The sequence below is a fragment of the Trichomycterus rosablanca genome, chromosome 9 (genome assembly GCF_030014385.1).
Source record: "Trichomycterus rosablanca isolate fTriRos1 chromosome 9, fTriRos1.hap1, whole genome shotgun sequence".
NCBI classification, from domain to species: Eukaryota; Metazoa; Chordata; class Actinopteri; order Siluriformes; family Trichomycteridae; genus Trichomycterus; species Trichomycterus rosablanca.
The window spans coordinates 35,399,857-35,418,589 of NC_085996.1; the positions used below are offsets into that span (position 1 = coordinate 35,399,857).

The 18,733-nt window shown below is 37.3% G+C and overlaps 1 protein-coding gene across 1 annotated transcript; it reads right to left on the bottom strand.

The window, feature by feature from the left end:
• Nucleotides 1-1,459: 1,459 nt before the first annotated feature.
• Nucleotides 1,460-18,463, bottom strand: ywhaqa (tyrosine 3-monooxygenase/tryptophan 5-monooxygenase activation protein, theta polypeptide a). The gene is made up of 6 exons (XM_063002323.1): nt 18,385-18,463; nt 15,642-16,055; nt 7,198-7,321; nt 4,803-4,966; nt 4,568-4,663; nt 1,460-2,480 (listed from the first exon to the last, which is right to left on the bottom strand). The coding sequence occupies exons 2-6, from the start codon at nt 15,933-15,935 to the stop codon at nt 2,421-2,423; spliced, it is 738 nt and encodes a 245-aa protein (XP_062858393.1). The 5' UTR covers nt 15,936-16,055; nt 18,385-18,463; the 3' UTR covers nt 1,460-2,420.
• Between the last annotated feature and the right edge of the window lie 270 nt (nt 18,464-18,733).

Sequence of the window (18,733 nt, forward strand, 5' to 3'; positions counted from 1 at the left end):
TGAACTGAGTTCTAGACATCCTACACCACAATTTGGAGTACCAAAGCAAAGGGTTTAAATACTTTTATGAACAGAATCTTTTGACCATATGGTGTACATGATGTTTAAATCTGTTAAAAACAAAATGCAGAATGTCATTAACATAACTCAGTCTAAAACAGTTTATTTTGTGTCCAGCTGATTTCACTAGTTGTTCAAATTTTTATTTAAGATAGGCCTCAATCTAAAGATAAGAACATTAGAGCAGTAAATGGAAAGACTTGCATTGTGAACAAATCCATTAGTTTTGCATTACAAATTACTGTATTGTAAAATTGTAGTTTTACTTTACATAACCAATTATACTTTTTTTTTTTTTTTTTACTTTTCCCATGTTGTTGGTTTCTCACATTTGCTACTTTAATCTTACAGTAGTGCTACAACACTAACAAGGTGTGGACGTCTACATCACCCAGAACAATATAGATTTTTGCCCATAAAAAGCTGTATTATAACTATTTCCTTTTATACCAGCAAATAGCTTTTGATAGCATCGGTCATTTCAATTCTTTATTACTTCACTGATGGGTGTTTATTGATATGCTAATGGATCTTCACTAATGCTGGAAAATGTAGCTTTTTTATTTGTGAATCTAGACAAACATGGCAGTTATGCTTTCAGTTCAGTGGGCCTTTAAATCAACAAGCATCACAATAAAGGAGCAAGTGAAATACAGAACGGTGCTGCCTTAAAAACTCTGTATCAATTGTTATTTCTCATAATTACATGCTGAAATAAAACCCTGTGGTTTTAGATTGTATTGACAATGTTTGTTTGGATGTTTATTGACAGGTAATTGCACTCATTAAATATTTCATTTCTGAAATAAATGCCTTATGGAATGTTTTAGGTGTACTGTTTGGTAATGGGGCGGCACTGTGGGTAGCACTGTCGCCTCACAGCAAGAAGGTTCTGGGTTCTATCCCCAGGCGGGGTGGTCCGGGTCCTTTCTGTGGAGTTTGCATGTTCTCCCCGTGTCTGCGTGGGTTTCCTCCCGCAGTCCAAAAACATGCAGTCAGGTTAATTGGAGACACAGAATTGCCCTAGGTGAATGGGTGTATGTATGTGTGTCTGCCCTGCGATGGACAGACGTCCCGTCCAGGGTGATACTGTGTGCCTTGCGCCAATTGAAAAGCTGGGAAAGGCTCCAGCAGATAAGCGGTTGAGTGAGTGAGTGAGTGTTTGGTAATGACAGCTGTAAGGTTATTAACACTTTATAACTTTTTTACAGTGCACAGTAGATCATACACAACGTGTTGGATGTAGACTTGGATTTAATGTGTTCATGAAATTTTATGCAGTGCAGGTGCACCGCTAACATGACACACTCAGTGTAAATTTAAGATTAATTTTAACACACATTTTAAATAAAAATCAGTGAATCGACAAATTGATCAGAAAAAAACCAGATAATTATGGTTTATAAAATGGTAATTTTAATTAGGTTACGAAGCTGTTACATAGGGAATTTTAACATTTTCACAAGGCTCTTGTGGGACAACAATCAACGATTAGCAAAAACACAATAGTCGTTTGAATATCTATCGACATCACTGGACAAATCAAAGATTTCAATATGCGCACAAAGCTGCAAAAAAGTATCTAACCAAAACAGGGAGCAAAATGTATGCAATATTCGTTCCCATATCAGTGAAGACTGAAACATGGGCATGCATGATCCTGTTAGCATTTTAGTCTACATTAAGCATTCATAAAGTGGCACTTACTGATTCAGACATGCTTTAAAGTAACATTAAGTGAAAGATATTACCAGTAAGGAGTGTTTCATTGTGTTACTCAGGTGAATCCCTGACCAGAAATGCCAATAGACAGAGTCAGTGAGTAGTGCTAGCTAATTAGCTACTTTCATCTTGACAGTACACGTGTAAGAGTGTTTAAGCTGAAACTAACATGGTTCACAACTTCAGTTTTCAACTTCAGCAAACATGATGATCAGTGGCCAACAAAACAAAGTAGTATTGAAAAAAGCCTGCTGTGCCCAAGAATGCCTTTGCTTGATACGCTCATCTAATTTGGCAGATTTGCAGAAAACATACACTACTCGTGTCTCATGATTAACAGACAGCTGACAATAATGTGTGGCTAATACTTTTCTACAGCAGACACTGTACGTAAAGGCAAAAAGACAAAAACCACAAAACCAAGGAATGGAGAAGTTACTTTAAATTAATATCATTTTAACTTTAAGCCAGATGGTTTAAAAATAAGGACAACAGAATTCCTTTAACCACGGCTTATTGGTAATGATCACAGGTTTACATGGTTAGATTATTATAAGTGAAACAAGAAGGAATGAAGGTGTAAAAAGTTTTTTTTTCTTTTTTCATTTTCTTTTATGTGGAGACAAAATGAATAGGGCTTAGTTCTCTCCTCCTTCCCCTCCATCTCCATCATCTGCTGCATTGTCAGAGGTCCATAACTAAAAAAAAGAAAAGAAAATTGCAAATTTAAGTATCTCATATATTGAACAATTCACCTGTTGTAATACTAATTCACAGTGCCAGTAAAATTATTCCAAATTGATCTAAGAATTCACTTATCTAAACTGGTAATTTAAGTAAAATTACTAATAAACTAATTATTAATATAGTGATAATGACTTCAGTAAGAAAGTAACCAAAGAAAGGATTTAACATACCAAGCAGCAAGGGTTATTGTTTGTTTGAATTTTGACACCATGTTTAACACATATTTGTGTCATTTTATGTCATGAATGGTATTATGTTCAAGTCTGCTTTATGTATCTTGTCTTTACATTTTGAGTCCAGTGAGAATTAAATAAGAAAAATTATTTACATTGTTTAAACTGTTTTAATATTCACACACTTTACTCCACTAATTCCTTATATTTACAGCAGTGATCCCCAACCACTGGGCTGCGGACCGGTACCGGTCCATGGGTCATTTATTACTGGGCCACACAGAAAGAATAAATAATGAGAGATCGGTACAAAAGTAATAAAATTTCCAAAACTCTTTGGGTGTTATTGTCACTTATCACCACTAGGTGGGAGCAGCGTCTCGTTGCAGTGTAAAAAGCTTAGGACTTACACTGATTTTCCATTCTATAGTTATTCTATATTATAAAACGGATAGTTCCGGTCCTAAAATCTGATTGGCTGAGCCGCGTTCGAAGCCGTTGCAAAATCCCCGATAAACGCACACCTAGGACCACCTCACATCATTCCATATTAATACGCCACTGAATAGAGAAAGTTAATGTTATTTTCGCCCTCACGTTGCCTAGCAACACTGTTAATCGGATTACCTTGCGTCGCGGAAGAATGCTTTATTGTAAGTTTATACACAATAAATACATTTATGATTAAACATTGTTGTATTTATTATATTTTATGTTGACCGCCATTTTATAAAAGCAATAAGCCACTCGAGACCGTGCATTACTGTTATGATTTATGCACAGTAATGCACGGTCTCTCGTGGCTTATTGCTTTATTAAATGCTAACGCCCTCACCGGTCCGTGAATTTATATCTTATATGAAACTGGTCCGTGATGCAAAAAAGGTTGGGGACCCATGATTTAGCAGACACTTTTCATGCGACTAAATACAAGCCAAGCAATTAATGGTTACGTTCCTTGCTAAATGGCCCAACAATGGCAACCTAGCATTGGTAGGGCTTGAACCAGTGACCTTTAGATTACTAGTCCAGCACTTACCTATTGAAATACAACTTGCCTATGTAATATCCGTTTTAAACAAGATTATCCTACATCCCCAATGGAGTTCTATTTAATACACAGGTATTTTACTTAGGTAACATTACCAAACAAACTACACAACAAGAGCAACATTTGGAATTTTGCCAACAAACAAACGGTACTCATATAAACGTAGGTAAATCTACTACAAAAAAAGTATTTTTATTTCATATCAGCTTTATTGTTAACATTTATTTATTTATTTGGATTTTAACGTCATGTTTCACACACTTTGGTTACACAACAGGCGTATATGCACTGCGTGTGGGTTACAAATCAGCATTCTTACTCTGCAAAGAGCTGAAGCTTCACTCAATGCAAATCAATCATCAGCTGTTGTAAATGAACACAAATGACTGCTTTAACCATCAGCATCAGGCGAACAATGGGTTCTTCGTCTAGTACCATTGACGTTCCTAGTAGGTACTGTACAAATGAAGTAAGACATGGTTGTTAACTGTTTTAATAGACAACATTTTAATTTAACTACTGTTTAAGTTTATCTATACCCAAGTCTGCACTCCAAGTGCACCTGCTGTTAATAAATCACCAATTAAGAGTGATCACAGGATCCAAGAGTGTTCTAGTTAATAAATATTTAAAGAATGTTGCTCTTGGTGAAATATTTCTATAGTACGTTTATTTAAATGTCATTATATTCCTTGTTTTTTTTTTTATATGTGGCACCAAAACAGCCAACTTTGAGTTAACTAGCAGGGAACTTATACTGGAAATCAGTTAAAGCACTGGTATCTTATAAGCTGTATGGCTGTGTGTAACTTACTGTGAGGTTGTCTCTAAGCAACTGCATGATGAGTGTGCTGTCTTTGTACGAGTCTTCATTAAGTGTATCAAGCTCGGCGATGGCTTCATCAAAGGCCTGCAAGCACAGTCAGAATATGTTCAACTAAACTAAAACAAAAGCAGTTTTCCACCATCAACACTACAAAGCAGGAAAACAGTTTTAAAAGAAAGCAAACTATCCATTCCAGACAAGTATCTAACACATTGTTACTCACCTGTTTGGCCAGGGTACAAGCCTGCTCAGGAGAATTGAGAATCTCATAATAGAACACAGAGAAGTTGAGGGCCAGACCCAGGCGGATGGGGTGTGTGGGCTGCATCTCCTTCTTACTAATGTCAAACGCATCCTGGTATGCACCCTGAGAGTTGGTTATCGTATCTAAGGGAACAAAAATTAAAGGTTTTCAGGAGCAGTAGAATTTTAAAAGCAAATCCACTTTTAGCACATCTTTAAAACCTAAACACACACATCATTCAAATTATGTGTAATAGTTTTTAAGTCAGCTACTAATACATAATGATTAAAATTCAGTCCACAGACTTAGGAATAATTTTTGAAGAGACTATTGACTTATCTTTTTTTTCTTAGCAAATAGTGTGATACTAGAGATGGAACGATCGGCTAAGAATCGATATCGGCCGATTTTTAATCAAAATATGCTATCGGCGATATTTCACAAATGTAGCCGATCCGATCGTGTGATATATAAAGACCATGTTAAGCTTAACAGCTCAGTGGATTGATCCAGACTTTGAGCTACAAAGCACCAACCATCACATCACCATTCATCAACCATCATACAGAAACCACAGTGAAAGCTCTTCACGACCTAAAATAACATAATTAACGTTGTGCATCATACATAGTTCAGGATCATCTGCTCTGACTGACAGAAAACTTTTAGCTCCACAGACGGAAGATCTGTGGTAATAGCAGTTTAATTAAACTTTATTGAGCTTTTTAATGTAAGAGAGTCACACAAAATGTTCTGTAGTAGCTGGTGTTTATTTAAAACCACGACATTAATTAATAACAGTAAACACGGAGAGATAACTGAGAAAAGAAACTTACGCTTCGCATAAAATGAATCGACTCATGAATCACTTATATCGATACTGTGAACAGAGCGTCTCTCTTAAAGGCACACACACACGTCAATGCTTCCGTCACCGGTTTATCTTCACTGTTCATCCTATTTGTAAGGTTTTTTCAGACTGAACTGTATAACATCTAACGTGCGTGCGTGGTCAGTTAGACTAATGAGATATGTCTCCCGTGGGTGAAAAATGAATTGCTTTAGTTTTAGAAGTAAAAAAATCTTGCAATGCCGCCACACCCCCTGGTCAGGCACTCGCGCCCCACAGGTTGAACACCCCCTGATATAAAATTAACCTGCAGATTGGTACTGTAGATGGGAAGAAACGTGAGGGGTAAAACATTTTCTCACATTGTGTAGAGGGCAAGTGACTTGTGTTCTAGTGTTCTCAACCACATTTGGAACATAAATCAATCTCTCCTAAATTAACCCTACAAGCCTACAAGTTACTGAATCAAAAGCTCATGTGGGCCATCAACAGAATAATGTTAAATATTTTTTTTTAATAATTCCCAAGTGCCACAGCATTACCAGTATATTTATCATGAATCCAAATTGAATTGAATTCAGAATTCATGAATGCACTAGTATGTCTAATTGATAACAGTATCGTGGTTTTAACGACTGCAGCCGTCAGACCATGGAGTGATACGTCTTCAACCACACTAAAATATGTGAAATATCTTTTCTTTTTTTTTTTACACTGAGGGCTAGACATTCTTACGCTTAGTCCCCCCTGCATAATTTAGAACCGCTGTACTGAGCACACTAAAACTCACACACTAGGTGGCTGTTATTGGTATTTTATGATTATATACACAGTGCAGTAGATCACTGATGTTTAATACAACAATCAAGACATACACTATGAAGTTGAGAGTGAACAAGCATTCCAAAAACGCAGTGTTATACATTGTGGATGTATGTGTACATTTGGGTATGATAAATAACATTTGCTGCATCAGAGAAAAAGCCCTGTCCGTGAAATCTAATTAATGGTGCTATTGTTGCTACATCCTATTTAGTAGAGCAATGTATTTGGGGCACTGAAGCTTTCCTAGTAAATCGCTTCTGGGTGTTTTAGCATGATACAGTAAAAACAAAAGACAATACGATATTTAAATGTTTTATGCTGAATTATAACTTGTACTCTCCAATACATTTATCATACTTTTAATTAATTTTTTCCCAGAATGACTGGGCACAATGCAGTAACGCACCCCGGACAGAACACTAATCCATTGCGGGATCTCACCCCCCACCCAAGGCATAGCCATCATGTCTGTATGTAGACACCCAATTGGCTGTTAGCGCCACAGGGTATTTAATTTTCTAGTGGGCTACCGCAATTTTAGCTTTGCCCTCATATCTCTCTTGCTCTCTCTCACACTTCTCTGTTACTGATCTGCTCAGTAAGAATAAGATAAACTAAATGTTTACTATTTGGTATTTTTTCTTAATCAAACATTGACCAACTTCAGACACCAAAAAGAGGAAACACATGTACACTTACCCTTCTTATCATCACCAGAGGCTACCTCTGCAAGATATCTGTAGTAGTCACCCTTCATCTTTAAATAGAAGACTTTGCTCTCAGCATTAGTGGAGTTCTCGATCAAATATTTGCTGAGCAGCCCCTGAAAGAGACACATTTTTCAGGTTTTAATTGCATCACAACTAATAACACACACATTATTCAATACATTGCATGGACTTATCATTTTCAGCAGTGATACAGTAGTAATGATCAACTGATAACCAACAAAGAAGTCATTGTTCGATTAACACAGTCTAGTTAAATGCTATTTAAATTAATTTTTAGCAGCTGACAATTGATTTTTATGAGATTTAAGGCTTACCAATACAAGGTAGGTGTACAAACTCATTTAGAAAAAGCCACCTTTTTTATTTTGAAGTTTTTTAAAATACATTATTATTAATTATATCATGAATGATGGAACTATTGAACTTTAAAACCACATACAATTGCTGTTTTTTGTACATGTGGATCTATCTGCTTGTTGCATTATAATGACTATTTTACAAAACATGGCGGCATTGTGGCTCGGTGGGTAGCACTGTCGCCTCACAGCAAGAAGGTCCTGGGTTTGATTTCCATGTAAAGGGGTTTGTGTCCTTTCTGTGTTTGCATGTTTTTCTCATGTCTGCGTGGGTTTCCTCCGGGAGCTCCGGTTTCCTCTCACAGTCCAAAGACGTGCAAGTGAGGTGAATTGGAGACACATAATTGTCTATGACCGTGTTTGACATTAAAGACTTAAACTGATGAGTCTTGTGTAAAAAGTGGCTCTCTGTCCTGTCATCAATGTAACCAAAGTGTGTAAAACAGGACATTAAAATCCTAATAAATGAATAAATAAATACTTCGTAGCTCATCTTTATGCTGGTAAACCTCTCTACTGGCAAACGTTTCCAATGCTATAATGTACCAGCATGCCTCTGAACGTTGGGGGGGGGAACGTTGAGGGAACGTTCGTGGGGGAACGTTGAGGGAACGTTTGGGGGGGGGGGGGGAATAGCGTTGAGGGGGAACGTTGAGGGGGAACGTTGAGGGGGAACATTGAGGGAACGTTCGTGTGGAAACATTGAGGGACCGTTCGTGGGGAAACGTTGGGGGAACGTTCGGGGTGGGACGTTGGGGGAACGTTCGTGAAGGAACGTTGGACGAACGTTCGTGTGGAAACATTGGGGGAACGTTCAGGGGGAACATTGGGAGAACGTTCGTGAAGGAACATTGAGGGAACGTTCGTAGGGGAACGTTGGGGGAACGTTCGGGGGGGGGGGGCGTTGAGGGAACGTTCGTGGGGGAACGTTGGGAGAATGTTTGTGGGGGAACATTTGGGGGAACGTTCGTGTGGAATCTTTGGGGGAGCGTTGGGGGAATGTTCGTGTGGAAACGTTGGGGGAACGTTCGTATGGAAACGTTGGGGGAACGTTCGTGTGGAAACGTTGGGGGAACGTTCGTGTGGAAACGTTGGGGGAACGTTCGTGAAGGAACGTTGGGGGAACGTTCGGGGGGAACATTGGGGGAATGTTTGGGGGGGAACGTTGAGGGAACCACCCAAACGTTTTCTCAACAATCCACCCAACCATTCCCTCAACAAGAAAACGAGTCGTTATTCGTTTCAATATAAATATACAAGCGCATGCACGCGCTGACATGCATGTATTTACTTCATATACAGTGTAAATCATGCAAGTGTTGAGAAAGTAATAATAACGTAACGGTGCGTCTCCTGTTGTTCTGACGTGTGTTTGTATATGTGATGTGCATGTATCTGTAAAAAACATTATGGGGAGTGATTTCTGTACTGGATGTTGTACGTGGTCATGTTAGTTTATACTGGATGATCGTCCGACGTCGTCATTTATTTATTTATCTTCTTTTTATAGTATTTCTTGTTGTCGGCCAATAAACAACCAAAAATTAATAAAATTGCATGAACTAACTCTGCAGTAAACAAGGAGCAAACAGCAATTAAACAACAAATAAAGCTGTTAAATAATAATAAAGTGCATGAAGCAGAACGCTGATTAAAATGCATTAAATGTTGTAATAGTTACACAGTAACATGAACGATTAGTTCTGCCTGTATTACAGAACTGAGTTCTATACAGTAAAAGAAAATATAAATGTAAATGTTGTGGCGACGGTGATGTAAAATAATTCAAAGTCCAAACATGTGAGGGGGGTTTAACGAGAACGCTACTTTTAATACCACACAAGCTCAGTGCAAAACAACAGAAGAACATGAGCACAGCCGGAAACGATAAATTCTGATACCTTCCCTACACACTCGCTCCCTGCGCCCTATAGTGCACTTAACATTCTTAAAGGGCCAGACAATATAATATATTTGTAATTCATATTACACGACAGGAGATACCTTAGAAACAACTTTCTTGTTGTTGCATGTAGCTTTGTCTCAGAAGTGTCTTTTTGTTATTACCTTATGGGATAAAAAAATATCGAGATATATATCGTATATCGCTGTTCAGCGAAAAAATATCGAGATATTATTTTTGATCCATATCGCCCAGCCATAATCACAATTTCTCACTGCATATAAAGACTGGTAATAAGCATGACATGGATATTGTCAGCAATATCTGACATGGTGGTAAGAACCAATTAAACTAAATTCACAATTAGTTAAATCAGTCTAGCATCAGATCAAATTATGTTATGACTTCACCCTGCAATTACTGTATCTAAGGCACAGTATAAAATATCTATAACTAGCAAGTCATACAAAAGCAAATATCACACCAATATGCAGATTTCACCCTCTATGAACCTAGAGACAAAATGAACTATATTTCAATGCATAAATACATATTTGCTAGGGGTGTCAATGATTAACTAGTTAACTGACAACCGACAAAAAAAAAAAAGAGTCACTGTCCGATTAATGCTGTAGGCTAAAAATTTTATTTAAAGCCACAGTCCTAACCTGAATTTTTATGCAATATCACATCACAATAATGAACGTCAAAAAAACAGCAATTCACGTAAGTGTTGAGTCTGACTGCATTGTAAACTCTCCTCACGTGAATTTTTTCATTTATTTACTTTTTCTTAATGAAATGATGTGGATATTTTGAATCAGTATAAAGGTAGAACTCCGCTTATTATTTTACCACAGGCATTGTGAAATTGTGAAGACGATCTTTAATATACCGACTGGGAAAATATATTTATTTTTTTATTTTTTTATTAGATTTTTTTACGCCACTTTATACACTTAATTGAGTTATTTATGGCATGATCTGTGTTATGTTTAAATAATTTTCTTTAAATTTAAATTAATTTTCTTTTGTTTCTATTTGTCCATTTATATTTTTGTTTTCATTTTTGTTTCTGCCAGGAAGTTTAGGATTGTTCTTGTGTTTTCTTGGTTGAGGGTTTCTTTAACAGTTCCAGGTTTGTGTAGTTGTTGTCTCTCTCTGGTGTATTTGGACAATATAAGCTAGTCGGTTATCAGTTAAAAAAAATGTGTGGCACACATCTTGTACCACCTAACAGGTAGTGCGGTTAACAGTAAAGTATCTAGTGTCATCTATGTTCTAATGTATGTCTGTTACCCACAGTTACAATTCCCTTTTTGCAATTCATGAGCTACACCCTGTCTGAATTACATGATCTGAATGTTGCAGGAAGCTGCCAAAAGTCATGTGACTGTGCTAGTTAGTACATGATACAAGATGTGCTCTATGCATTTGTGAATACTGATTTCTCATTAAATAATTTTTTGCAGATTAAAAGTAATGATTTCAAAAAGTACAGTGTACGAGAAGTACTGTTTTCTCAAGAGCAAAATGAAAGTTGAAAGATGTGCTCTACACATTTGTGAATACGGATTTAACAACAAATAGTAGCTTCTCATAATGAAAGTTACAATTAAAAACATAATTTACACATTTGCATATGCCAATATAGACTTTCACATTCACAAAATATAAGTTTCAATTACAAAGCCATATCTGTGTGTAACACAAACACAGTTTGCAGACATCCTGTGTGAAAGCCCAGCCCTTCCTCTAGCTTTTGGGGTCTGTGGTGCTAACCGAAAATACTTCTTCAGTTTCTTCAGGAGTAAAATGGCATTACAAGGTTTTTAGTCTAAGCAGAAACACTGTACTGTGCTAGCTTACAAATATATATATATATACGGGATACATACAAACACTATACAGTATTTGGACACCTGGCCATACACTTGTTGGACATCCCATTTTAAAAACAAATAGTAATGAAGTAGAGTGACCTCTATGTGATCTTTTCTGCTATAACAGCAATGACCTCAGAAATGTGAATGTTCTGATTAGTCTGGGAAGAATTATAATACCATCATCAATATATCTGAATTCACCATTTTACAGTGAGAACAATTGTTTAGACAGTTTATGGGTGTCCCAGAAATTTAGTTCAAGGTCTGACCACTTAATGCTCAGAGGAAAAAGAAAAACCCAAGAGCTACATTATTTGACCTCCAGACTTATAGCTTTTATGAAAAGGTGGCTAAGAAAACCAAACCCAATGTATCACCACAAACACCTCACTTAAAATCTACTGGCAATTTAGAGCAACCTATTCGCCTGTAGCAAATTAGTGGTAGATGAGAAGAAAACCAAAACGCCATGAGCCACACAAATACAATAAGAACCCTGACAATAATAATTAAAAGAAATCTACCTAGCTAGCAACGAATACAGTGACTTTATCTGCAGTATCATTGCTCCTGTAACTTAGCACTGTACCATTTTTAGAACATTAACACCACAGAAAAAATGTTTAGTATTGGTATTCAATGCATTCATAATACAGGCCAATTTAAAACCCTTCAAATGAACACATTTAATTACATTATATAAACATAAGTTGGATTTTTCCCACTAAATAAGTAATTCCAGATGGACTTGTGGCTCAGTGTTGGTGGTAGAGAAACGTAAGCTATACTCAGAGTTTGGTAGCAGCAGTAATTTAATTGTGCCTTTCTACCAGAAAGCTGGTGTTGCAGAAGTGGAAAAAAAACAGACCACAAATGTTAAGACTAAACCAAGCAGACCTCAACAGCAGCACCAGCCAGAGCCTCCTCAAAGAGGAACAACAGTCAATTACAAAAAGGAACAGATCAAGATCTATGATACCGCAGTAACCCAAATTTACTGCATTTCTCTTGGTATATTTTTCTTTGTATGTCTGTCTATTTATCGCCTTCAAGGAGCCCTACATCCCTAATCGTACATGACAGTTGGTGATCAGCTAAGCTTTTTAAAGCAAAGTATTAAACACTATCATTGCAACAAATGCACCTCTGTGTGGGTTCGTCATGGCTAAAATCTGGTATTCCCGCTCAGGAAGACACCAGCTATAGCTATAAACTGGAAAAAGAAAGGCCAAGCAACAAGAAAAATTTGGGTAGCGTGATGCAAGAAAAACTCAACATGAAGCTAAAGTTAAAAGCGCAACTGAAAAATATGTTAAGCTCTTAGTAGAAAGTGGCTGAATTAGGAAAGTCTGTAAATAAGCATGTGACCCATGCCTGACCTACATTTGTTAGTCACAGTATTAATGAATAGCTCACCTGTTACAGACAACTTCTATTATTATAAAGCTAAGAAACCATGACTCATTGTAAAACACTTCTTCCTTTGGCCTTGCTGATTGTTGCTGACTAAGGAGGAACTCTTACAAACTGAAGTTATGTGTAACCATAAATGTCCTCCTTGAACGAGATTCTCATCCATCTATTGCATACAAAAGGTCATTGAGAATTTACTACAACAGGAAAAGGAAAGACGTTTTTAGACACCAAGGGTCACAAGAACAGCAGCAATGCACACTGGCAAACGCATTACAAATCGCACAAACTGTACATTCTATTTAAAGTAATTTTATTCATGGACAGCACTGCCCTACAAATTAGTTCAAAATATCTTACAGATGTTCAGCTGGGTCAAGATTTGGTAGCTGCAAAAATCAGACCATATGATTTCCATGATTTCCATACTCAAAACAATGTATTAACCTTGTGTGCCCTGTGGATGGGGGCAGTGTAGTCTCGAACGAGACTTCTCTTAACAGAGTAAAACAGGTTGAGCATACTGACCATGTTATTAGTTGAAATAACTGTGTAATAAATTCTAGTGACCATTCTCTCTAAGAGGACAAATGTACATAATGCCACAAAACACAACTCCTCTCTAAAAGCAATCAGGCCTGATTTGTCCTTCACACTTGCCCACTTGTTAAAATATATGATAAAGGTCTCTCATTTGACCCTGTAATGTATTCCACATTTTTGTAGATCAATACGCATAAACATGCATCACACTGTTGTGTGTGTAAAGCAATAATATAAAAAAGCTAAAATATTATGCATAAATATTAGCAATTAGGGTATTAGGCCATTAGAAACACCCTCGACAGATACAGAGCTTGGCTTGAGATTGGCTTTCATTTAGATTAGCACAGTTAAAAGCATGTGGGCAGTATGAGTGGGAAGTTGTGATCCAACACTAGAGGGCTGAAACAGAAAATCTGAGAAAAATGCTGCTCTTAACGGGTAAAAGAGAAAGCAATTAACTGCTTTACATGCAGGTTTTGTAAAGCAAAGCCACTGGATTGCACAAATACTAAAACTTAAGTTCAGTATACAGAGACATACTAATAAACAGGCCTTTCTGATATTCAAGGATGAGAATCAAACCAGCTAACATTCTAAATGTAATTAGTACTCTGGAAAATGATCCCTGCACTAGCAACTAAGAAATTAGTTAATCAAGAAACACTAATAAGACACATCCAACAGAGAAGGCAAGAAGCTGGAGGTGGGAATAGTAGGACGTTGCATTTCTGCCTGCAGCACATATTGATTGTGAGCAGTTGAAAGGGTTGGTCATTTGCCTCTGCACAGGAATCAATCGCTGCAATGCTGCGCAGGAGCTTCAGCTGTGAGCACTGCAGTATTGTTTCTGTAGCATGACTGCAAAGGCAGCATATCTGTACACGGTACGACTCCACTAGATTTCTGGTAGTAAGGTAGCACAGAATGATACATTAATATATTTTTATATTACATTGTTAATTTTATTACATAATCTAATTGCAAATATTTCAGCCAATCATATTTAAGTGAAATTATAGTCATTATCAGGTTCCACAACCCCTCCACTTTCATGCAGTGGCAAACAAGCTCATCATCGATGGTAATTAATTTTGTCAAAAATGGCAAAACTCAACAGGAAAGATCATTTAATCATTAATTACATTTAGTGAGCAAGCAAAAACTCATTGATATACAGCCTTACTTACAGCTATTATTTTAAAATGTTTAATTTACTGCATATAGTGGACACTTTTATGCAAAACAAATTACGATTGTGACAATATACAGTCCAAGCAATTGATGGTTAAGGCTTTGCTTAAGGGCCCAACATTGGCAACCTGGCAGAGGTGAGGCTAAAACCAGTGACTGTGCAATTACTAGTCAAGTACCTTAACCTATAAGCCTACTATTAATATATATACATATAATAATGGATCCACTTTATTACTGATCAGGTTATTTCAGCTTTAGTGACGAGTTGCAGGTTCAGAATTGGAACTCAGTAATATGGCATTGATCCTTCTCCACCTCTCACTCTACTGTTTGAGTAGTGTTCATTTTTCTATCCCTACTAGGCAAGGCAAGGCAAGGCAAGTTTATTTGTATAGCACCTTTCATACACAGTGGCAATTCAAAGTGCTTTACATAAGGAAAAAAAAAATTAATTAAAAGCATTAAAACATTCCTGAGATCTAAAACCTCAGAAAGACTTCTTGCAAACATTTAGTTACAATTAAGAACATGAAATTCAAACAATAGAGATAAAAAAAAATTAAGGACATGAAAAATTTAAAGAAATTATTGTTAAGTATAACCTACAATTTAGGAAATATGAAATTAAAACAAGAGAGATCAAAAATTAAGAACATGAAAACAAAGAAAATATAGTAAAATATACACTACAATTTAGAAGAGCATGAAAAACTAAAAGAAATATGGTAAAAGGGATGTAAAAGACTAGGGATGTAAAAGACTAGGGATGTAAAAGACTAGTCAACAATGGTCTTATGACATCTATGGCTGATTAATTATATTCCAGATACCATAAATACAGCAGATCAGATCATGAGTGCAGTACTCCTAATTCTAAAGGTAAGAGAAATTATTATTTTTAAATGCTGCATCTAAATATAATCAAACAGTGCATGTTCAATACTGCCTAACTGACTACTCATTTAAACGACTCACCAGCTAGTTAATTTGCCCTTTCATGTACCTTACCTGGTTTTGTCATTTTAAAATTACCAAATCATTAAAAACAAGAATCATTAATATAATATAATATTATTTATTGTAACTTATAAGCAGAAAAATATGTTTGTCCTACCAGCACATCGTTGCAGATCTCCTTCAATTCCCCCTCCACTTTCTCCCTGTACTCCTTCACCATCTGAAGCTTCTTATCACCAACATCCGTCTTCTGCTCGATACTTGAGATGACCCTCCAGGCCGATCTCCGGGCCCCAACCACGTTTTTATAGGCGACTGAGAGAAGGTTCCTCTCCTCATTGGTGAGCTCAGCACCCTGCTCAGTCACTGCCTTCATGGATGCTGCCATGTCATCATAGCGCTCAGCCTGCTCTGCCAGTTTGGCCTTCTGGATCAGCTCTGTCTTATCCATTTTTTATATTTGGTATAAAGTCTACAATTTGTAACAAGCAAGTCCAACAAGAGTGTGAGTGAGTGGAGAAAAAGGCAAAGAACAAACAAGCCACAAGCTAGCCAGGTATCCAAGAAACACCTGCAAGACAAAAGAATGTGAACAAGTTAGCCTGGCTGTAAAAAAATGAATTAATTTACATTTACAGACTATTTTATCCAATGCAACTTACAACTGTGACCAAATACAACCCAAGCAATTAAGGGTTTAGAGCCTTGCTCAGAGGCAATCTATAAGAGGTGGAGCTTGAAACAGTGAGCTTCCAAAAATATTAGTCACTGAGCTAACACGGCCCTAAATAAACGCAATTAATTAATTACTTATAAATAATCCTGTTCTGTAAATAAATGATTTGACAACTAGGTAGCACACTGCAGTTTTAGTTTGATAGTTAGATCTGTTCAACCATACAATTAAACAACAAAACACAACAGCAAAAGAGGTTCACTGATAGACACAAAAATCCTGATAATGTCAATAGTGTATCATGGTGTCAAAACATTTTGATACACTAGCTTCTAAGCCATTGCAAATATAACATTGACCACTTAAAATGTATCAGACTTATTTAATTAATTAAAATGACTCTCTAATTGACTCTCTTATCTAATAAAAATGACAATTACAAAACATTGCCCACTGTTTCCTAACATATCACTGCAGAGTCAACAAATTCTCAAATTTCCCCCATGGGGATCAATAAAGGAATCTTATCTTAAATCTTCTTGACATTTGCACAAAAAGCTTGAGAGCTAAGTTTAGACTTCGTAACTAAGTTTTAGGCCATATTAGCAGAATTACATGAATCAGTGAACTTATAAGTAAATTTATAATCCAACATGTAAATCACAAATTTCATTTGTCAAAATGGTAAGTATTAAAGTGATTAAAATGAACAAAGTACCCATGATAACTGGATTTATTGCACAAAATAAAATATTATTTTATCCATTATTGCACAACTCTACTCTTCACCTGACCCCTTAGACGCAAGTGTCACTACATTGATACAAAGTCACTTTAACTGAATACCACTAATCAATGTGATAGAACATTTTTAGCCTGATGAGTGATCCAATGCTGAATGTCAACCCTCATAACCTACAGGGCACAAAGGGTTACTAAATGGTTTGATGACTAGTGGATGATCTGGCTTTAGCAGTCATCAGTTCCCAGTCCAGCTGAGCTCATAAGGTTGACCGGACAGACGTGTTAAAAAGCACTTTTCACCACCACGACCACCATTAAAACACCAACTGATGGAAGAATTGAGTCTCTGTGTGGAGGTTCCTACGGGCGCTCCGGTTTCCTCCCACAGTCCAAAGACAGGCAAGTGAGGTGAATGGAAGATACAAAATTGTCCGTGACTGTTTGACATTAACTCATTAACTGATTAACTGATGAACCTTGTGTAACGAGTAACTACCGTTTCTGTCATGAATGTAACCAAAGTGTGTAAAACATGACGTTAAAATCCTAATAAATAATCCTAATAAATAAATACATAAATAATCATCTATCTAGAGTAGTTCTGGTACATACTAGAGATGACCTGACATCCTCCCAGACAAATTTGACACTGTTTATCATTAACATATCTGTGGTTGTTACGTTTTCTTGATATGAATCGAGTATAGTAAAAATCGGCATTTAGCAGACGCCTTTATCCAAAGCGACTTACATTATAGTTATAGTATACAGTCTGAGCAATTGAGGGTTAAGGGCCTTGCTCAAGGGCCCAGCAGTAGCAACCTGGCAGTGGTGGGGCTTGAACCAGCAACCTTATGGTTACTAGTCCAGTACCTTAACCACTAGGCTACGTCTTGCACGCACGCACACGCACACACACGCGCGCGCGCGCACACACACACACACACACACACACACACACGGAAAGACAATGCTGCAATTACTATTAATGTCAGGCAGCTGCCACTTATGCTGCTTTCCAAACCGTATAGTTATTTGGCATTACTGAAGCCGTCCATACACCCTGTGTAGTAGGTTAGTGTGCCGTTTGGGACGCAGCCTGAGATTATTACTACACTACTATATAGGTTACAACTGTAATGCACGAACACGACAAGCCGACTCATTCTAGCTACTATGGCACAAGAAATGTTTAAATACAAATACCAAGACGATAAATATTAAGATAAATTAATTTAAACGACATTATTTCAGCAGTTACATACTATCACTATCACATATAGCCGTTATTTGCATCTCAACGGACAAAAAACGAGCTCGTGCGTAACGGCTGCTGATTCTGTTAGCCTGTGTGGCTAAGGCTCCGTGTTACAAAGGCACATATCTCTGACAACTCGTTTTTCCTTATTGAAAAACGCACCACATACCTGTCTGATAAAACGTATTTTAATAAAGAAGGAAAAACAAGCGAAATACCCACCTCGTAAAGCGCTAAGAGTCGTCGGCAGCAGAAGCAGCAGCACCAGCGACCCGCTTCGGTCGGTTTGGAAGGAGAAAAGATTCCGAATAACGTCAACCGAACCTTAAAAAGCAGGCGTGGCCATCGACAAGCAACTCCAATCAGAGCGTTATGCTGAGTCCCAAACATTAATGAGTTGTCCAATCAGCGGCGAGGATGGGAGCGAAGGCGGGCCTTTACCGAAGCCACGGGATTCAAACCAATTAGATCAAAAGGAAAATACGTCACCGTCGCCATGGCTACAAGCCACGCCTCCGTATTGTACACTCAGCGGGTGTGGCTGCACTCGGGCGATGGTGGACTAACCCAG

Coding starts and splice junctions, on each gene's coding strand:
- ywhaqa (XM_063002323.1), bottom strand. CDS start 15,935: ATGGATAAGACAGAGCTGATCCAGAAGGCCAAACTGGCAGAGCAGGCT. Junction 7,322..15,641: donor AGATCTGCAACGATGTGCTG/GTAGGACAAACA, acceptor TGTCTCTTTCAG/GGGCTGCTCAGCAAATATTT. Junction 4,967..7,197: donor CTCTGGTGATGATAAGAAGG/GTAAGTGTACAT, acceptor TTGTTCCCTTAG/ATACGATAACCAACTCTCAG.